Source organism: Chrysemys picta, chromosome 3, assembly GCF_011386835.1.
Source record: "Chrysemys picta bellii isolate R12L10 chromosome 3, ASM1138683v2, whole genome shotgun sequence".
NCBI classification, from domain to species: Eukaryota; Metazoa; Chordata; order Testudines; family Emydidae; genus Chrysemys; species Chrysemys picta.
The window spans coordinates 87,499,775-87,518,684 of record NC_088793.1 but is presented as its reverse complement, the minus strand read 5'-3'; the positions used below and the strand labels follow the sequence as shown (position 1 = coordinate 87,518,684).

Sequence of the window (18,910 nt, the reverse complement as noted above, 5' to 3'; positions counted from 1 at the left end):
GCTTTACAGTGATATACTAATGGAGTTTGATTTGATCAGTTTATCACAAAGAAGATCAAGAGGCGACTTAATTAGGGTGTATAAGTATTTGCATGGGAAGCAAATACCAGCTGCTAAAGTGCTCTTATTTTAATGGAAAAAGACATAACAAGAACAAATGGCTTGAAGCCAGACAAATTAGAATTAGAATTAAAGTGCAAACTATTAACCATGAGCTATAGTCAAACACAAGTTGGGCTCAACAGAGAGGTAACTGGATGAAATTCTATGGTCTGTCATACAGAAGGTCATACTAGATAATCTAATGGTCCTGTCTGGCCTTAAAAATCTATCAGTCTATGAGCCAATAGAACAGTCTTATAGTGACTATACATATCCTCTGGTCAACACTCCCATATCCCAAACATGGGCAAATAGGATACCATAGCTAGTGGTTCCATTGCTACTGCATAATTTGGATGAGTTTGAACATTTCACCTAAGATCCTAACCTTTAGTGATTCTCCCATGACTACAGTAACATTGTGCTGAACTCACCAAACGTTTGGAAAGTTAGGGAAAAAATAAAGGAAGGGTCATAATTACCATCTCCTTTGCAGGAATCCAGAAAACTATGTCATTAACATAACAAGAACTATTTTATTGCTATTCATAAAGGCAGCTCCAAGCTGTGATGATAATATGTTCAGTATTTAGTGACACACAGATAAGCTCAAAAAAATCTTTCAGTTCTATTCTAATTTGACTGAATTAAATTATGATGTTTTAATGTAAAATGTCATAAAGAATTTATCAGGTATTATTATCTCTATTAGAGATATTTTGCATTTTGTTCACAATTACAAGTAATTTTGTCTGCATAAATTTCACACTTATTTCAATAAGATATTTAGGAGTGATTATTACTCTGCCTGTTAATAACTACAACACCAATGCTAAGTGGTGATCATAACCCCCATAAATAGGGGCTGTTGGATTTAAAACAAAACAAGTCTGGACTATATATTGTAGGGTTCTTTGTGGAAGCTTGTAGTGCAAGTAGTTCAGTTTCTGTCAATTCTATGAACAGCTTTTATGTTGACAAGAGGAAAGCCAACATTTCTCAGGCTAAAAAGCAAACCTTAACACATTTTGAAATAAATCAGTCTTGTCAGTTTTGGGTTGGATGATGTCAGAAAACGTTTTCTGAGTTCAGCCCTTTTTACATTCATTAAGAGAAGTCCTCCATTTTATATGATTAAATGCACTGTGTGATTAGTTCATAAGGAGATTGATTTACTTTTAGAATTAATAGATGAAACTTAGATTTGGTGTAGGATTTACTCCAAGTGGGAATTTAGCCAAACATCTTTTTAACTTACTGAAATTGTTGGGTTTAATTAAGACACAACAGCTGACATGAATTGAATGGGTAGACTTTTCCCCCTTAATTACTATTTATTATTATTTGTATTACCCTAGCGCACAGGAGCACTAGTCATGGCCCTGGACCCCACTGTGCTAGGTGCTGTACAGACACAGAACAAAGCCTGTCGTTAGCTAGTATTCAGTGCTTCTGCACAGCAATGTTTTAACTTATATACGGTGCGATGCTACAGCATAATGCTACACAACAATGCAGCGGTAGAGGTTTAATGAGGCTATAGCTGAATGAAGAAGAAATATTTTGTGTTTTCTGTTTTGTAAGAGAGTCAATTCAGTAGGTGGGTAAATGTATAATTAAATTTCTTTTTGTAATTTATGTCTATAGTTCTAGAGAGTGTTTTTATAATTGTAGAAACTTATAGAAATAAATACATTTCAGAACTACAGGCTTTTAGATAGGAGTCTGGGGCATGCTCAAATGCCTATTGTAGATAATATTATTATTCCCATTGACTACACTGGACTTTGGGCTAAGCGCTAACTACATTCTTTTGGTTCAAAGATTACAATTAGTTTTAAGAATATAATACAAATTGTACATACAGACAACACTTAAAAATACAAACACCACGTAATGCTCCCGTATAGCCTCTATCCCAGCTTTGAAGAGTTGCTCCTCTCAGTTTAAAACAGTTTCTGTATCAGCTCTTCCTATTCCTCCTGTTATAGCTTTTGCCAAAAGAAACCATTTGACTTTGGGGCTATTTAGATCTTTTGTTCCAAAATAAATAAAGTATCAAGGGGTAGCCGTGTTAGCCTGTATCCACAGAAACAACAAGGAGTCCAGTGGCACCTTAAAGGTACCACAGGACTCCTTGTTGTTGTTTTTTTAAATAAAGTGGATCAAACGTGCAGACCTGGAAAGTTTCTGGCTTTCATAAGTGTTTTATTCAATATTAAGCATGTATTATCCTTAATGTGCAATTTGTGCTAATGGTAAAATCCTGCCCTCTGTAGCATTGGAGTACAAGTAGGGCCAGGGTGGAGAAGATGGAGCAGGGAACAACTTTCTTCCACCACAAAAAAATGGGGAGGGAAGGCAGAATGTCTAACCTATGCTCAAAAGAGCCCTAGGAGTTGGGCTCTCTTATTATGACATTTGACAGCCTGCAAAACATTTCCTCAAGGGTTAGTTATGAGTCTGAAACAAAACCTGTGATGCAAATCTGGACTCTGTGTTTGCACTTGTGCCTGTGTTTATAATACCCCCAACTTTGGAAAAGTTCAGATTCAGATCAGAATTTTAACCCCTCACCTGTGAGTATGTTTGGATCATGGAGTCCTCATTACTTCCATCGTGAGTATACATTTGTATCTGGAGTTTGTTTGGAATGGTCTGTCAGTTTAGGGGCACATGTAGGACTCCTGCTGGCTAATGCACATGCTGTCAGCAGCAGCTTGCACCAGGCAACAATAGCAGCATTAGGCAAACTAACAAATTAAAGAGGTAATAAATAATGCCCAATAGCACATTGTGGTGCCCCACTTTGAGCCAGCTTGAGCTACAATGGCAGATGTGTGGCCTCCTACTAGCTTCTCCCCCTGTATAGCTGTCACAGATAAAGGCAGAATTTTGCTCTTTGAGGGCCAATTAGTGCCATCAGTTAAATCTGTGCAACCCCACAGAAGCCAATCAGGTTGCATGAGTTTAACTGACAGCAAAATCAAGCCTGTTATGTATGCACAGTAATGCTTTCCAATATGGCCATAGGACAACTGAGAAAATAAACAACCCAAGCAAACCAATTATACATTTTTTAGCATGGCTTAAGGGTTAATGTTATATAACAGGTGGTTCTGGCCCGTAAGACAGTCCTTTTGCTGGTTTCTGCCAAGGATGAATTCTGAGAGTTGAGGTCTCATGGGCTACTGGGAGGAGTAGGTCTTGCAGCAATGTTTACAGGGAAAGGGGGCAGGGTTATTTGAACTCCATTTTGTTCAGTGCAAGAAAGGCTAGAATAGAAGTAAGACCTCTTGGGGCTTGAGAGTCAAAGAAACTAGTAGATGCTCTGAGTATCTCCTGGTTGGGGGTCTGGAAGGCCTATGAAGAGGTATAAAAAAAGACAGCCAGATAGCTGAGTAAGATACTTTGAGGATGAGGTGTTATTCTGGCTAAGAGAGTCAAATGGAGCAAAATCCCAGGAGGGAATTTCAGGGACTGTGGCAGAGCACATGGGAGAGAAAAAGAGCATCAGGAAGGTTTCATGGTTGGACCTGATGTCATTTCATTGTCTAAGCTCCCAAAGCCAGAATTTGCAGAAGAGGGAGGGTGCAAATTCCCAGAACAGTGAATGCAATATTGTACTGCAATAACTAGCACAACAACTTAAAGGCTATTTTATGTAGTTTTAAGTCAGAGTCTTTAACCTAGTCGTGTATGATTAAACTTTCAAGCTACTAAAGACATCAGCAGATGTCCACCCACAACATTTGTTTGTCAGACAAAATGGGAATTATGACAGCCTTAAATAGCCTTATTGGTTTAAATCTGGGTGTGTTTTTGCCAGCAGAGATCTTCTATGCTGTGTGGATGCTGGAGGCTAATTGAAGTTCATGGCAGGACTGGAAATGAATACTAGAACCAAGTAAATTCACATGTGGTGAATCGTAACAATAAAATCAGCAGTGAAGGGTAATAGGGCTCACATTTCTTGCTTGCTGGGAGTTGTGTTAGGGTAATGGGCAGAAGGAAACACTACAGTATGGCCAAAAAATATCAGAGGTTGCATGGTTACTTAAACTTCCACTCTGGTAGGAGGCATGGCTTGTGTTTCCCAACAGTTAACTTACTACAGCTAATATGATATTTTGTGATAGAGACTGGAATAAAATTATACTTCAGTTATTAAAAAAAGGAATTTGTTTCTGGTCCAACAAACTTGTCAGTAATTCAGGAGGATATGAAGATTATGGGCCTAATGCATCAGATTCTCATATGTTAATCTTCAAAATAATGGCCACCATTCACCATTAGTTCCTTTGATAATTCTATTACAGGCATGTTTTGGTGTTGTTAGGCCCTCTCCACATGATGCATCGACACAACACATTTCCATGCAACAGCCTGATAACTGAATTCTGCTCTCAGGGTGGGGATAATGTATGAATGTTCCCTTCCATTGATAAACTTTTGTATTTCTGTGTGTTCTTTGATCTAGTGCCTCCACTTGAGCACATACCAACACCTGGTCCTGGCAGGGGACAGGATCAGAAATGATCAAAGCAGCCATGTATGATCAGTGCTGAGAGCAAACAGCATGATGATGGATACACTCTCTTATTTTCCCCTCTCAGGCTCAGTGTGTGAACTGCAGAAGACAGGATAAATCATCCAAGCCACAACAGAAGCAGGAAAGAAAAAGGACCTAAAGATGACAAATCTTTTCTCGCTCTCTCTCATTTTGTGCAGGGAAAGTATAAATAGGGAGCAGATATATGAGGCTGTCACTCCATCGTGCTCATCGGTTCTTATTTAATAGATATTGGACAGAGGTGACTATAATGGTAAATATCATTTAGCCTCAATTTAATGAAAAATACACTCATGCTATTCTCAGAGGATGTCAGAATCACTTTGGATGAGCCCTCTAAGGCACAATGCTTTGGTTTACCCTTTACCCAAGTCTTGACCCTAGACTATTCACTTGTTCATGTGGATGCTATTGCTCACTATCGCACAAGTACACTTCTTCCAAAACTTCTCCTATGTTTTTCTGCCCACGGACCTCCAGTTGATTTAGTTACCAGGCCTAGGTGTGCATGTCTTCCCACTTGTATGTCCCTATATGGTATTTTTGAATGATTAATTGCTTTTTTATGTTTCATTTTTGTCCCTAAACTCTTAAAGTCCATATCCTGCCTTGCTGCAATGAAGAAGCTTCTTACTGCTAATTCATTTCCGCATGGATGGGCAGCAAATGGAAATTGGAGCAGCGAACTGCAATCGATCGAACCTGTGGACACAGCAGGTAAACAAACCGGCCCGGCCCACCAGGGGCTTTCCCTGCACAAGCGGCGGAACAAGTTTGGGAACCACTGGTCTAGAACACTTTAGGTAAAAAAAACACAAAACAACCATGTGTCCTTTATATATACAGGGTGAGGGGACACTAAATGTTGTTCTTTTCTGTAAGCCTTTAGCCAGGTCTTCAAATGTGTCCTGACACTGAGGTAAACTTTCAGCATATACGGATGGACGTAGGGGCAGAACTCCCATTAACAATGATTTAAGTTCCTTAATTCTCCTGCAAGCTGTGCTGAAAATGAAACCTATTGTGTCATTCCACATCAGTTATGATGATACAGTGCATGACCTGAAGCAATATAGGTCTAATGCAAGAACTCAGTGTGAAGCTGTTTCACATTGTAAAACACTGAGGGACCGGAAAATGATTTTTAAAGCAGTTTTATTTAAAGGGACACCTTCACATTTCCTTATTAAAATTTTATATCTCCTATTCTTAAAAGTAACTCTTAGGGTTATTATAACGGAACTATTTAAGGAAACCATATTTCTATTATGTTTCCCTGTGTTTACTTTTTGCATTTGATAATGCTTTGTGCCTCATTAGTTTTGCCATTCTGTTGTTTGTACCCAGCCTTTCTGAAGCTTTTCAAGAGGGAGGATTTCTGTCAGACACAGCAGCAAAGCGGAAACTGAAACTGAAAAGGCAGAAGGCAGGAAAGTGCAAAACAAGAGGGGAGGATTGGGCCTGTTCCTGTTTGGTTTGGTTGCTATCATAGCCACAAAAGCCCCTTATAGGAACAAAAAACCACAAACAAACAAAAGAAATTTAAAAAAAATCTAGCACACACTGTTTGAAGGATGGTCTTACAGAAAACTGTTTTTTTGTTTTTTTTGTTTTTTTTTTAAAGAAAAAAAAGTTGTTTGTTTCAAGGTACTTCAGGTTGACAATATCACTATAACTTTTTTTAAAGAACTTGCAACCCACTCTTCCCTCCCTTCCAGCCATAGCCACTACATTTTTCCACACACAAAATGCCATGGCAACAATATAGTTCTTGATTTCCAAAAAGTCTAGGTACGTCCTTCTGTTCCCTCTGCTTCCTCATAAGAGTGTATTTCAGGTGTTTTGTTAATAAGACAGGAGAAAACCAAAATTTCACACTCAGCTTTATCCTCAGATTTGGCTTTTCTTCCATCCCCAAAAAGGTCAAAAGGTGGAAGTATTTGATGGATCCAATTTTGTTTCCACAATAGAGAAACTGAAGTATAATAGTTTTGACTGCATTGTCATTTTCCACATGATATGCTTAGGGAAGATTATTTCTGTGGATCTGTATCAAAGCACCTTTTCCAACTGCCCATTTGATAACTACCAAATTAAAGGACTGCACAGTTTGGCCCAATCATTTGGCATTTTGCTAGCATTAATATGAAGTGATAATAAAGACAGAAGCATCTAGTGCCACAGGCTTTCAGGTGGAACTTTGTATTAGGCATTGTATACTCCCCTGCAGGAAACCTACTAATGAGAAACATTAATATTCTAACCTAGCACAGACAATTGAAATCTTAAATGTTTTATTATACAGGTCATTTTTATTAATCTGAAGATGCATGTGAATGATCCATCAATTAGCTTTTCATACTTGTTTATACTAGAGTCCAGCCCAAATCCACACATTTCAGGGAAGTTTGGTTCTGGATCACACCCTTCTTTGTTTTATATTGGCCTCTTCTACCTGCTATCTGAGTTATCAAGTTTCATTATATCTGCATATTTAAATGAGCGCAACTAATGCTGCCAGGAAAACTTGTTTGTTATGAAGATAGCACACTGTAAGCAGCAGTATTTTTTGTCTCAATTCTTGGCTGGCAAGAAATAGTAGTTAAAAATTAACAAATACAGGCCATCAAAGACCTTGTAACCAAACATGTCAAATCGTTCTTTTCAAGGCAACTAGATGAGATGAGGAATGCAGAATAGACCATGAAATAAACTAAGTCCACTGAGAAAAAAGAAAAGCAGAGCAAGGCCAACTGCTCTAAACAAACCAAATGGTCATACATTAAACTGAGGGTTGCAAATCAACCCAAAGTAAATGCCATCAAGTAATAAGAAAACAGGCAAAACATGAAAATATTATTGGCTTCTTTCCATTCCCTCTTTGCCTATCTAATAATAGCCAATGATATTAGGCATCCTGCTATCACTGATTTTAATATCACTGGTTAGTGAAACTCCTTTAGTATTCAGGTAGATGTGTTGTAGATTTCCAGAAGTGTTGCACTGTAATATAGGAAGTCTTTAATGGTCACTGGGAATAAAGTACTGCCTATCAGCTTCTGACTGACACATGCCATATCATAGCAAAAATGCTTGTGGGAGGATATTTTGACAATCATGTTCCTATTCACATGACAGTAAAGAATAGGAATGCAAGAAACAAACCAAAGCCCAAATCTTCTAAATCAGACACTAATACTACCTTATGAAAGCAGCAAAACATTGTGGAGGCTAATTGTAAAGACTGAGATTATTGTAATTGCTGAATTTGTGGGGGTTTTTTTTAAAAAAAGCTCGGGATTTTAAATGATCTTTGAACAACATAAATCTGATCTGAATCCACAAAATGGAAAATTCAGAGTAAGAAACTAAAGCCCCAGTCCTACAAACACTACATGTTTTTAACTTTACCCATGTGAGCAATTTCAGTGACTTCAATGGGACTGCTCGCATGTATAAAGTTAAGTATCTGCATAATTATTTGTAGGAGTGTGGTCAAAAACTCCATCTACTGACACCATCTGATTCTCTCCGGATATAGCAACACATGGCCTGCGAGGACATGACCTTTCTCCCACTGAAGTCAGTGGTTTCCAGGAGTGCAGAATCAGGCCCTACGATCCTCTACTACTTGAGTAAAACTATCTGAGAAACTAAAGCGATTAGATCATCTGAATTGTGTCTGGTGGTTAATAGTAGAGAAAAGATGGACGGGTGGCTAAATTACTGGCTGAGGATTTAAGAGATGTATGTCTAATTCTCAGGTCTTCCACAGAATTATGGTGTGGACTTCAGCAATTTCTCTGTGCGTCATTTTCCCATTTGTAAAATTAGGAAATAATAATTCCTTTGTCTATTTGGACTGTAAACTCTTTGGGGGCAAGAGCTGACTCTTTCTACATGTACAGCACCACGGGACCCTGATCTCAATTGTGGTTTCTTGGCTAGACTAATAATAATAACAAAATCCTCCTCAAAAGAAGCCAACCTTTGGCCATCTACTAATTCTTGTAATAAAATATACAGCCAGGTACATAACTGATTAGTTAGTGTAGGCTGCACTCTAACAATCAGAATTAGTAGAGCTAGTCAAAACATTTCAACCGAAACACTTTCCAACTGGAAAATGGAGTTTAATCTAAACTGAAATTTTCTATGGGTCAGGTTGATGTTAATCTCTGCCTAAGCCATTATGTTGCCATGTGGGAGTTGTAGTTCTGGGTCCCTCATGCCCTCATTCTCCCCCATGGTCCCTGCTCCCTGGCAAGACTACATCTCCTATGATGCAATACGGTTTCTCCCTGTGGGTAAGCTTCTGAGGTGGAAGAAGAAGGAGGAAGAAAGATCTCCATGGCAGAGGAAGATTACTGATGACTAAAAGAACAGGAAATTTCAGCAATCTGATGAATAGCTCAAGAATATATGAGTCTTGAACATAAAACTACCACTCATCTGCAGGTTGGTCTGGCCCTGCCGACTTTTCAGCGTATGGCAACTAGTTCTGGATGTCCCCAGGGCAGCCTCAGCTTATTAGGTCTCGGATTTTTTATGGTTCCCAAATGGTAAACATAATTTGTTGAGTTTGATTATTGTAATGGTAAAGAAAACATATCATTTGGTCATCGTGCATTTTTAAAACACTATTGAAATCTAAAGAGAACAGCAAAATCAGAATTAGTGGGGCAGATGACAAAGGAAATAAGAAATATATATATTGCAAAAGAAGCAATTATAATATAGAACTTGTCTCTGCAAAGAAAATCACTATAACATAAGAAACTGTCTCATCTGCTGTGCCATTTTAATGCTATCAAAACAAAAAATGGTTTTACCGGGGGTCCCGCTGACTCAGGAAATTCAGATGTTCATATTTGCGAGAGGAGTGAATGCTGTTGTGTATTGTATTGATCCCACCTAAAAGGTCCCCCTTTTTAAGTTTAAACTTTTCATACCTGGGAGTCTCTCTTTACAGACCCACTGTGTTGTACATTGACTGAACAAGAATCGGACTAATAAAATTCATGAGTATTGAATAAAGCCAAATTATTTCAATTGCAGATGCTCTGTCTACAGCAGTGGTTCTCAACATTCAGCCCATGGGCTGCTTGTGTCCCAATCACCACACAGCTGTGGCCCATGTGACATCCTCAGGGCCATACAGGTAGTATATCTATTGTGCAGATGTGGCCCAGCTAAAAACATAGGGAGCTGCACATGCAACCCACAATGGTAAATAGGTTGAGAACCACTGGGCTACAGTAATGAAAAATAAAGATTTAATTATAAAACTAGGAGACAAGAGATAGCAATGGATATTCTGTGTTATGAGCAAAATAAAAATGGAAGCCTCTGAGAGTACTTGCAATATTTTTTATGAACCACTTGATCATTGTTATGAATGGGTGGAACCATTTCCAGAAAGTTCTTCTGCTTCCAAGTAGTGTGGGTATCCTCTACTCTGTTAACCTGAAGATACTTTAGGTCAAGTATTGCTGTGGTGCTTTAGCTACTGTGTCCTCATGCCACTCAGATGTTTTTTAAGCGGTCTACACAGTTTCTTAATTTAGCACCATGTTGTCCAAAAGTAGCTCTGAAATCATTCCTTTTAAGTAAATAAGGTTCTTGAACTGTGCTCTATGGACTGCACAGTTTTTCTTGGTTGTTCTCATAATAAAACAACTAACAGTTCTGTGGTATTGACAGGGAAGGTGGTCCAAGAGAGGATACTTTCTTACACAGTAATTCAGAGAATTAAAAAGTTGAGGAACACCTAACTGGAAACCGTTCATACCTGGAAGTAATGTTAGTCACAGCCTAGAGTCTCACTGTGCCAGACACTGCCTGGGCAAGAAATCCACTGATTACTGTCTCATAAACTTTCTGTATCCTAGTGCCACTGGTATCCTTGTTATCTGTGAGATAAGCAAAATTGTTCCTATTGAAACAATTCTGGGAGGAAATCTTATAGCTATATCAGACTTTAGGGAAGGTAGCAATACACTGTTTAAAATATTAAAGAACCAGATTTTTTTAAAATAAGGTTTTACTGAGAGGGGAAAGTAAGGTTCTACAGTGGGCGCATTTAAAAAGTTAATTATGGTTTTAAATGTAGTAAAGGTTTCAGGAATATTCCTGTACTTAACCTGGAAAACACTGCTAGAACCATTAATATTTCTAGAATTATAAAATAACTTTTTAAATGCACCCACTGTACATGGAGAAAGTCTGACTATAGTGAGGCAGAAACAAGGAAAAACAAAATTAAAAGATTAAAGTATTTAACATATTTCAATTTATAATTTACTAGATTTTCTCTGCAAACCCCTCTATGTTTTTTTGAGACTTCTGAACTTGATTGAGGTTTTTCTGGTTATGGCTGTAGTTCATCATTGTGTGTGTGGAATGGGAGGATGCATAAGAGCAAAGCAGCAATCATAAAGTACAGTTTGTGCAATCGCTGGGTAGTGGGTATGGATTTTTTATTTCATACATCATTCACAAATTGCTGCTCACATCCCACAAAAAAAGAACATGAAATACGTCCTTTATGCTATCTTAGTTGTTTTGAAAGAAATACATTGGGAACAGCTGCAATCATTTACGTTTTCCTTCCATAACCTCACCAGCCTCATTGATAGCAAAGCTGCATATTTACAAAGTAAAAGATAAAGAAGAAATCATATTACTTCAGTAACAAGCTACACAACCATATTATTTTCATTGATTTGGCCTCTATTTATTGTTTGTTTCGTTTTGTTCTGCAGCATATATCTGTGGTATTTAATCTTTGACTATAAACTACTAGTCACAAATCTAGGTCTCCATCTCCAACAATATGAGAGAAAGAAATTTGTTGAAGAGAAAGTCAATGACCATAGCGATACCTGTGGGTCACACTCTGACTGGAACTTCATGTTCTTCTGGTTCATCAAGAAAACAAATTACTGGAGCATACTACCACTCCAGCTGCTACCATGCTAGGGTTCTATATGTTAAAAAGTCATCCCCTCCCAAAATGGCTGCCAACCTAAGGTAAAGTCAAATATCAAGTCATATTATTTCAAAATATGAAGGATTTCATTTTACAGGGCTTTCTTTTCCCTCCAAAGAACAAATGTCCTGAATCTGCAATTATATTCCCATGGGCAAACCCTTGCCCACAGACAGAGCCCTGACTTCAAGCATACCCCTTCAAGTCAATTGGGCTCCACACAGTTGCAAGAGTCCTCTGGCACAGGTCTGTTTGCAAGAATGGAGCCATAGGGCTTGATTCTCATTTAAATCAAAACCACTTTCCACAACTCTGTAAGAGCCATCTATGTTCACACTCACTTTAAGGCCACTTTACATTTCTAGAATAGCATAAAATGGTTGTAGTGTTAATTACAATCAGGCTCATAGTTACTGTAGAGTACAATAAATTGGTGACTATAATCAGATACCATAACTGTACACTTCTATACTAAGATGGAGGAAAGGATATATTATCAATGATATATTTTCTCTCAGTCTTACTGTCTTATTTCATAAGTACAGATCGTGACTGAGAAATGTATATACTACTTTTACTGTACAGTTTAACTGCACAATCTAGCTTTGTAGTCTTGTGTAGGGCTTTAAAAACTCAGAAAAGGTTTTGTACTGCTCTTATGTGTCAGACCATGAGGTAAATCATTTTGGTAGCAGTTCTTACAATGTAGTGTACAAGTGACAGAGCAAAGGTGTATGTGTGTCTGTGCCTTAAGAAAGACTCCACGGTTGAGAGGTCCTGAAGGTCCTTCATGATCTAAATTACTGTTTAATTTAAAATTGTAAGACCATCTCTGAACTGGGAACATTTTTAAATTCAGAACATGGATAACAAAGTCCTCCACAAAATAGAAACAGAATGCGATGCAACTGTGGAAGCTTTGACCCTCTGCTGTACCAGTACATAGTACCCCTCTTCTGGAGAGATCACTTCTCAGAAGGCAGAGACTAGTTCATTCTCCATGTCCATTCAATCATAACCTCCAGTGTTGAGCTTGTCAATAAATAACTAATTAATTTTGTCTGTGGTGATGATACCTCTGATAGGGAGCACATTTAATGGACCACCTACTTATTTCACATAGGCCACTGAAGAACCATTGAATGGTCACAACTTTCAGTTATTGATAACCTGCTTCTGAGTCAAAACAAGTAACCAAAGGTCAAAAGACTCTGTAGCTCATGACCAAGCCACCCTAGACAACCAGTCCCTAAAATTGCATCCATTTAAGCACTGGCCTATTGTAAAGTCTTATTTATTCAAGATTTAGATAGAAAACTGAAGGTGAATGACATACCCAGCACCATGAAATATAAAGACTGGCCCATTATTTTAATGTTCCCACTTTGTTGAACTTCCTCATTGTAGCCTATAGGACTAACCTGCTTGCTTGCAGATATATATATCTTTTCTTATAATTTGGTTTATTGTAATAGGTTTATAGATTTATATTAAAGTAAGTTTGGCTGCAATGCAAGAGACCTACAGCCCATATCCTGTATGTTAAGCTAAGGCAAAGTTAGTATATCTATATTAAGACCTTTTACTCAGAAAGCAAAGATTTTCCTATACTCAAATAGATAAAGTACCTACACCTATGGCCTTTTATTTAGACCAATAGAAATGAAGAATGGCATAGGGGGGGTTTCAATGTTGTACCCACAGACTTAACAAGTACACCACAAGAAACTGATGTGCGTACATACCTGTCATCAATATGCACATACATATTAGTCTATGGGGTAAGTGTACCCTAACATTTCTGTGGGTGAGGAATAAAATTTGGGCATAAGAGGAAGGATTTCCGGCATTTTCCCTATAAAAGAAGTGACCCACCTCAATAGAGGACTCCATTTCTCACTCCATCTCCATTCTCACTTTACTCAATTCTCACTTACTCCCTCCACTCTATCTATTCTATCTATCTACGATGGCTACTACTATTAGTAAGCTATACTTGTTCTTCTTAAACTTTAAGTTTCAAGGGAACTAGGCTAAGCTTGGTTTCACTAAGTTTTATTCTTAGTTTTATTAGGTTTTGATTTTAAGTTTAAGTTAGTCAAGTAAATCCTAATTTAGTTTTGATAGCTCTTAGCATTAGATTTCTTTTAAGCACTGCATCCCTCACCCAAGAATTGAGAAACCTGAACTGCAAGGCTGGTCCTGTGTCTCTTACTGCCAGGTTATCAAGGAAGGGTGTGAATATATTAAACAAAGCTTTGTTGCATATAATACTATATTAGCATATGTATCTTTTGAATAGCAGTAATGCAATTGTAACTTTGTAACTCTGGGTATTTTACCATTTACTTACTATTATTGATTTTAATAAAAAGTCTTTAAGGCTTTATCTGTCTCAGTGTGAGCTTCCTGTCATACCCCCGAGGGTCCTTCATAAATTCTGTGGAGCCTGATTCAGGACAAGAACTTTTATCTTCTGATCAAACAGATTGGCGAGCCCATACTAATTAATATTGATGATAATCATTATTATTATTAAATTAAAAGTAAATAAAAATTAAATTAATAAATTAAATTCCCATATTATACAAATTAATATTGTCAGTACACCCTAAATCAGGCTACATCATGTAGAACAGATGCAGCACTACATTTATGCCTTTTGGGAGGCCTGGGAAGAGGCAGGGTTAAATCAAAATGGACTCAGCCACCCATAGTAAAACCAACTGGGAGTTTTATATTCCAGCATCTACTACAGAAAAAAAGGTTGTAAGATTGTAGTTGTTGGATTACTTGCCTGCTACTCCACTTATAGGAGCAGTTTGCAAATAATTTAGGTAAGGTACATCTCCAGTTAAAGCATGAGCTCCTGGTCAATGTCAATGTTACTTCTTATGTTCAATGTCAGATGGATAGATATAATCCTTAAAGGGCAGAATGCAAAATCTTTGAATTAAAGTAACCCATGACAGGAAGTGACAATTGCTTCTTTATTCCCTGCAGCAGTGCAAAAAAGACAGTGTATGTCAGTGTCACCTAATAATTCTATTTATTAAAATTACCAAGATAATTCTACCATATTTCATGTTGCATCAAATTGCAAAATTGCATTTTGCCTTTTGCACAACCTAGTCTATAAATAAAATGTTAAGATATTTATATTGATTTGTTTCCATAGTGATGTGAAAGCCTCTCTTGGGTTTCCAAGGCAATGTGCAGCAGAGTAGCAAATCAGGAAAATACAGGAGATGTTGGGCAAGTAATAGGTTTAGGAAACACCACTGTTATCCAAACAGAAATATACTGTTTATATACAGCAACCTGAAATATAGCAGGCTGTAAATTAAAATAATAATTCTCCCCTGAGTTGTAATTCCCTTTGTCATTAAATATATTTATGAGGAATAGCATCAGAAATATATTTTTGTTCATTACACTGAATCAACAATTCTCCGTTTAGTGGAACAGCAGGGGGGATGTTCAATTTTAGATTTTAAAAAATGTAGCAACTGCCTAGCATGACAGGTAAGGGCCTGATGCAAAGCCCATTGAAGTCACTGGGATCCAAGGGGCTTCCGATCAAGCCCTCAGGCTATCAGAGAATGACAACCATTATTTTGTGATCTGATATTTTTTGTCACCATACAAGAACACATGGAGTGATTTTGAAGAACCAGCCAGAACTTTTGTCCATGCCTGACCAACCTTTTTTGGAGTATTTCGTGGTTTCTGTCTCACCTACCCACCTTGTGGCGATACCTAAAATGAGGGAACACCATCCCACCACATACAAAGGCAGGGAAAGAGAATGTCATCATTGCACCTTGCTTCCTATATTTGAGCTGATGGCAGCCCTTCCTCAGGTCTTCTGAAGTGAAATAAGTGGCAGAGAAGATGACCACCAAATCCCTATAGCACTGTCCCCTGCTTAGTCTGGGTAACCAGAGATTAATAATAGCCCAGATCCTGGGCTGCACTCAGCAGAGTCCTGAGTGGGGGAAAGATCTGAATGGTAGGGCTGGCCAAGAATTACTCCAGTGTCTGGCATAATCATGCATCCTTTGTAGATGACACAAACTTGGAACTAAGCCTCAGTTTGGTCCTGGTGAACCTCAAACATTTAGATGCAAACTTATCTGCGTCAATTTGTTGTCAATATTCAGCTGGGAATCTCACCAGAACAGATTTTCTTCCAAGATTTCAGATTTTGGTGGGGCCAAAAATACTGCAGTAAGAGCCTCTATGTTGTGGAACATTAACACTTGCAAGGAAGAAACCAACCAGGGAGGTAAGCATTTTATTTTTAGAGGTAAATGATTTTTTTTTTTCAGTCTAAAAAAGATTTGGTTCACCTTGGAATTTGTTTGAACCTGCTAAATCAGAAGCCTCACATGGATTGCTCCACTGCCACAGGCTTTCTGCCTCTGTTCTGGGAAAGCAGCTGCTGCCTCTGGCTTCAGGTAAGCCAGCATTTATTTATAAATATCTACAGGAGATAGCCAGTGCACACTCCTAGGAACTAGATATTCAGGGTTATGTTCACTTTCCTGTCTTCTGCCTTCACTTTCACGCAATCTCTACTTAGGTTAGATGTTTGCAAGTCTTCCTCCTTTGAAGTATGCAGGCTACAGTATGAGTTAGAGCACATGTGTCAAACTCAAGGCCCGCGGGCCACATCCGGCCCGCCATACAATTATATCCGGCCCGCGAAATCGTTTTATATATCTGTTTTTAATGGCCCTGTGATATGACGCCCCAATAACACACACTACAAATCCCATGATGCAGTGCAATTGCCGCCAACGGCAAGCCGCGGTTCAAGTTCGCGGTCTGTTGATGTATACAACGCTAATATCAAATCAAAGCTAGACCCCAACAATGGCCAAGAGAAAAATTGATTCTGAAAACCGAGGCTTTCAAAGCCGGTGGGAGAATGAGTATATGTTTACTGAAATTGCAGGTAAACCAGTGTGTCTCCTTTGCGGGAGTAATATCGCTGCAATGAAGGAGTATAACCTAAGACGGCACTACGAGATGAAACATGAGAACAAATTCAAAAACCTGAGCGCAGGACAGAAGCTACAAAAGGTAGAGGAGTTGAAGAAGAATTTGACATCCCAGCAGACGTTTTTCACCAAAGCAAAATCACAAAGTGAAGCTGCTGTGAAAGCAAGTTTCATTGTGGCCGAAGAGATCGCCAAATCAGGACGGCCGTTTACCGAGGGGGAATTCGTAAAGAATTGTATGATGAAAGTGTGCGACGTCCTTTGTCCAGATAAAACGCGAGCGTTTGCAAATGTAAGCCTCAGCAGAAACACTGTTGCTAATCGGGTTTGTGAGATGGCGACTGATTTGAAAACACAGTTGACTGAAAGAGCAAAAGATTTTGTTGCATACTCCCTTGCCGTGGATGAAACTACTGACGCGACTGACACTGCACAGCTGGCGATATTTATCCGTGGTGTGGATTCCAATTTGTGCGTAACAGAGGAAATACTGGACATTAAATCGATGCACGGGACAACGAAAGGAGAAGACATCTTTGGAAATGTATTTCAAAGTGTAACCGACATGAAACTGCCGTGGGAAAAACTCGTTGAACTTACAACAGATGGCGCACCTGCTATGTGTGGTGAAAAAAATGGACTGGTGGGAAGGATGCGCTCAAAGATGCGGGAGGAGAACTGTGCCGGTGAGTTGACAGTGTATCACTGCATCATACACCAGGAATCGCTGAGTGCTAAAGTCCTAAAAATGGATCATGTGATGAACACTGTAACACAAACCGTCAACTTTATCAGAGCCCACGGTTTAAATCACCGCCAATTCCAGTCTTTTCTGCGGGAAATAGATAGCGAGTTTGGCGATATGCCATATCATACGGAGGTCCGGTGGCTAAGTCGGGGAAAAGTTCTCAAAAGACACTTTGAGCTGCGAGAGGAAATCTGCCAGTTCATGGACAGTAAGGGGAAAGACTGCACAGTTCTGCGGGATGAAAAGTGGAAATGTGAGTTGGCGTTCCTGGCTGACATAACGTCGCATCTTAGCGCTTTAAACCTTCAACTCCAGGGACGGGAGCACATAATAACCGATATGCATGATGCAGTGAAGGCATTTCAAGTGAAGCTGCGCTTATGGGAGACACAAATGCACCAATGCAACTTGTCTCACTTTCCCTGTTGCCAAGTAATACGGAACCAAGAAAGTGCCACAGTTTTCCCAAATGCCACCTTTGCTGAAAAACTCAGCGCGCTGCGCACTGAGTTCGCACGGCGCTTCAGTGACTTTGAGGCACAGAAAAGTAACTTCGAGCTGCTTCGCAACCCATTTGCAGTCGATGTGGAAACCGCACCTGTAGAAATGCAGATGGAGCTGATAGAACTGCAATGTAACGGGACACTGAAGGCAAAGTACGACACTGCGGGGCCAGCACAGTTCACTCGCTTCATTCCTGAAGCGATGCCGCAGCTCCGCCAACATGCGGCTCGAATCCTGTCCATGTTTGGCAGCACATATCTGTGCGAGCAGCTGTTCTCTGTGATGAAAATTAACAAAACGTCACACAGGAGTCGCCTCACTGATGAACACCTGCAATCGATCCTGAGAATCTTCACAACACAGAACCTAACCCCAAACATAAACGAACTTGTTGCAAAGAAAAGACTCCAAGTATCAGGCTCTGACTAAATAGGACAAGAAAATGGAATGTTATGATTTGTTATGATTATACTTTTGCTTTAAATTCAATTTTTTATTTATATTTTCAGATTTTTTAATATTCCAGCATGTACAGATTTTGAATGTATTGTATTGACAGGATATTTTTTTATGAAGAGCAAAATATTTTAAGTTGAAATGTATTTATTTTGGAATGATATCCTGTATTTTGGTTCATATTAATGGTTAAAAAACATAAATATTTAGTCTGTTAAATAAATGGTTATACTGTTCGGCCCGCGAGTTTTGAGTTTTGGCCCCCTGTGCAATTGAGTTTGACACCCCTGAGTTAGAGTATATGATGCTTCTCATCTGTACGCAGGTACTCCAGAACCCACCATTTGAAAAATAATGTACTGTTGAACTACTTGATCAAATTCTTACGCATTTCATTTGCAATTTCTAAGCAAAAGCATTTAAACATGTACCTAAATATTTGTATAAAGTGTGCGTGTAAAGAAATGACAAATTTTTGAGTGCAAAAGAACCTCACATTTCAGTGACCTGGGATGTCTGTCTCATTATTT

General features: G+C 38.7%; 1 protein-coding gene across 1 annotated transcript; it reads left to right on the top strand.

Moving 5' to 3' along the window:
- The first annotated feature begins 16,304 nt into the window (after positions 1–16,304).
- On the top strand, positions 16,305–18,663 carry LOC135982307 (general transcription factor II-I repeat domain-containing protein 2A-like). The gene has a single exon (XM_065588326.1). It carries the CDS (start codon positions 16,545–16,547, stop codon positions 18,351–18,353), a length of 1,809 nt encoding a protein of 602 aa, XP_065444398.1. The 5' UTR covers positions 16,305–16,544; the 3' UTR covers positions 18,354–18,663.
- The last annotated feature ends 247 nt before the right edge of the window (positions 18,664–18,910 follow it).

Bases quoted from the DNA above. Each gene is read 5' to 3' on its own strand.
- LOC135982307 (XM_065588326.1), top strand. From the start codon at position 16,545: ATGGCCAAGAGAAAAATTGATTCTGAAAACCGAGGCTTTCAAAGCCGG.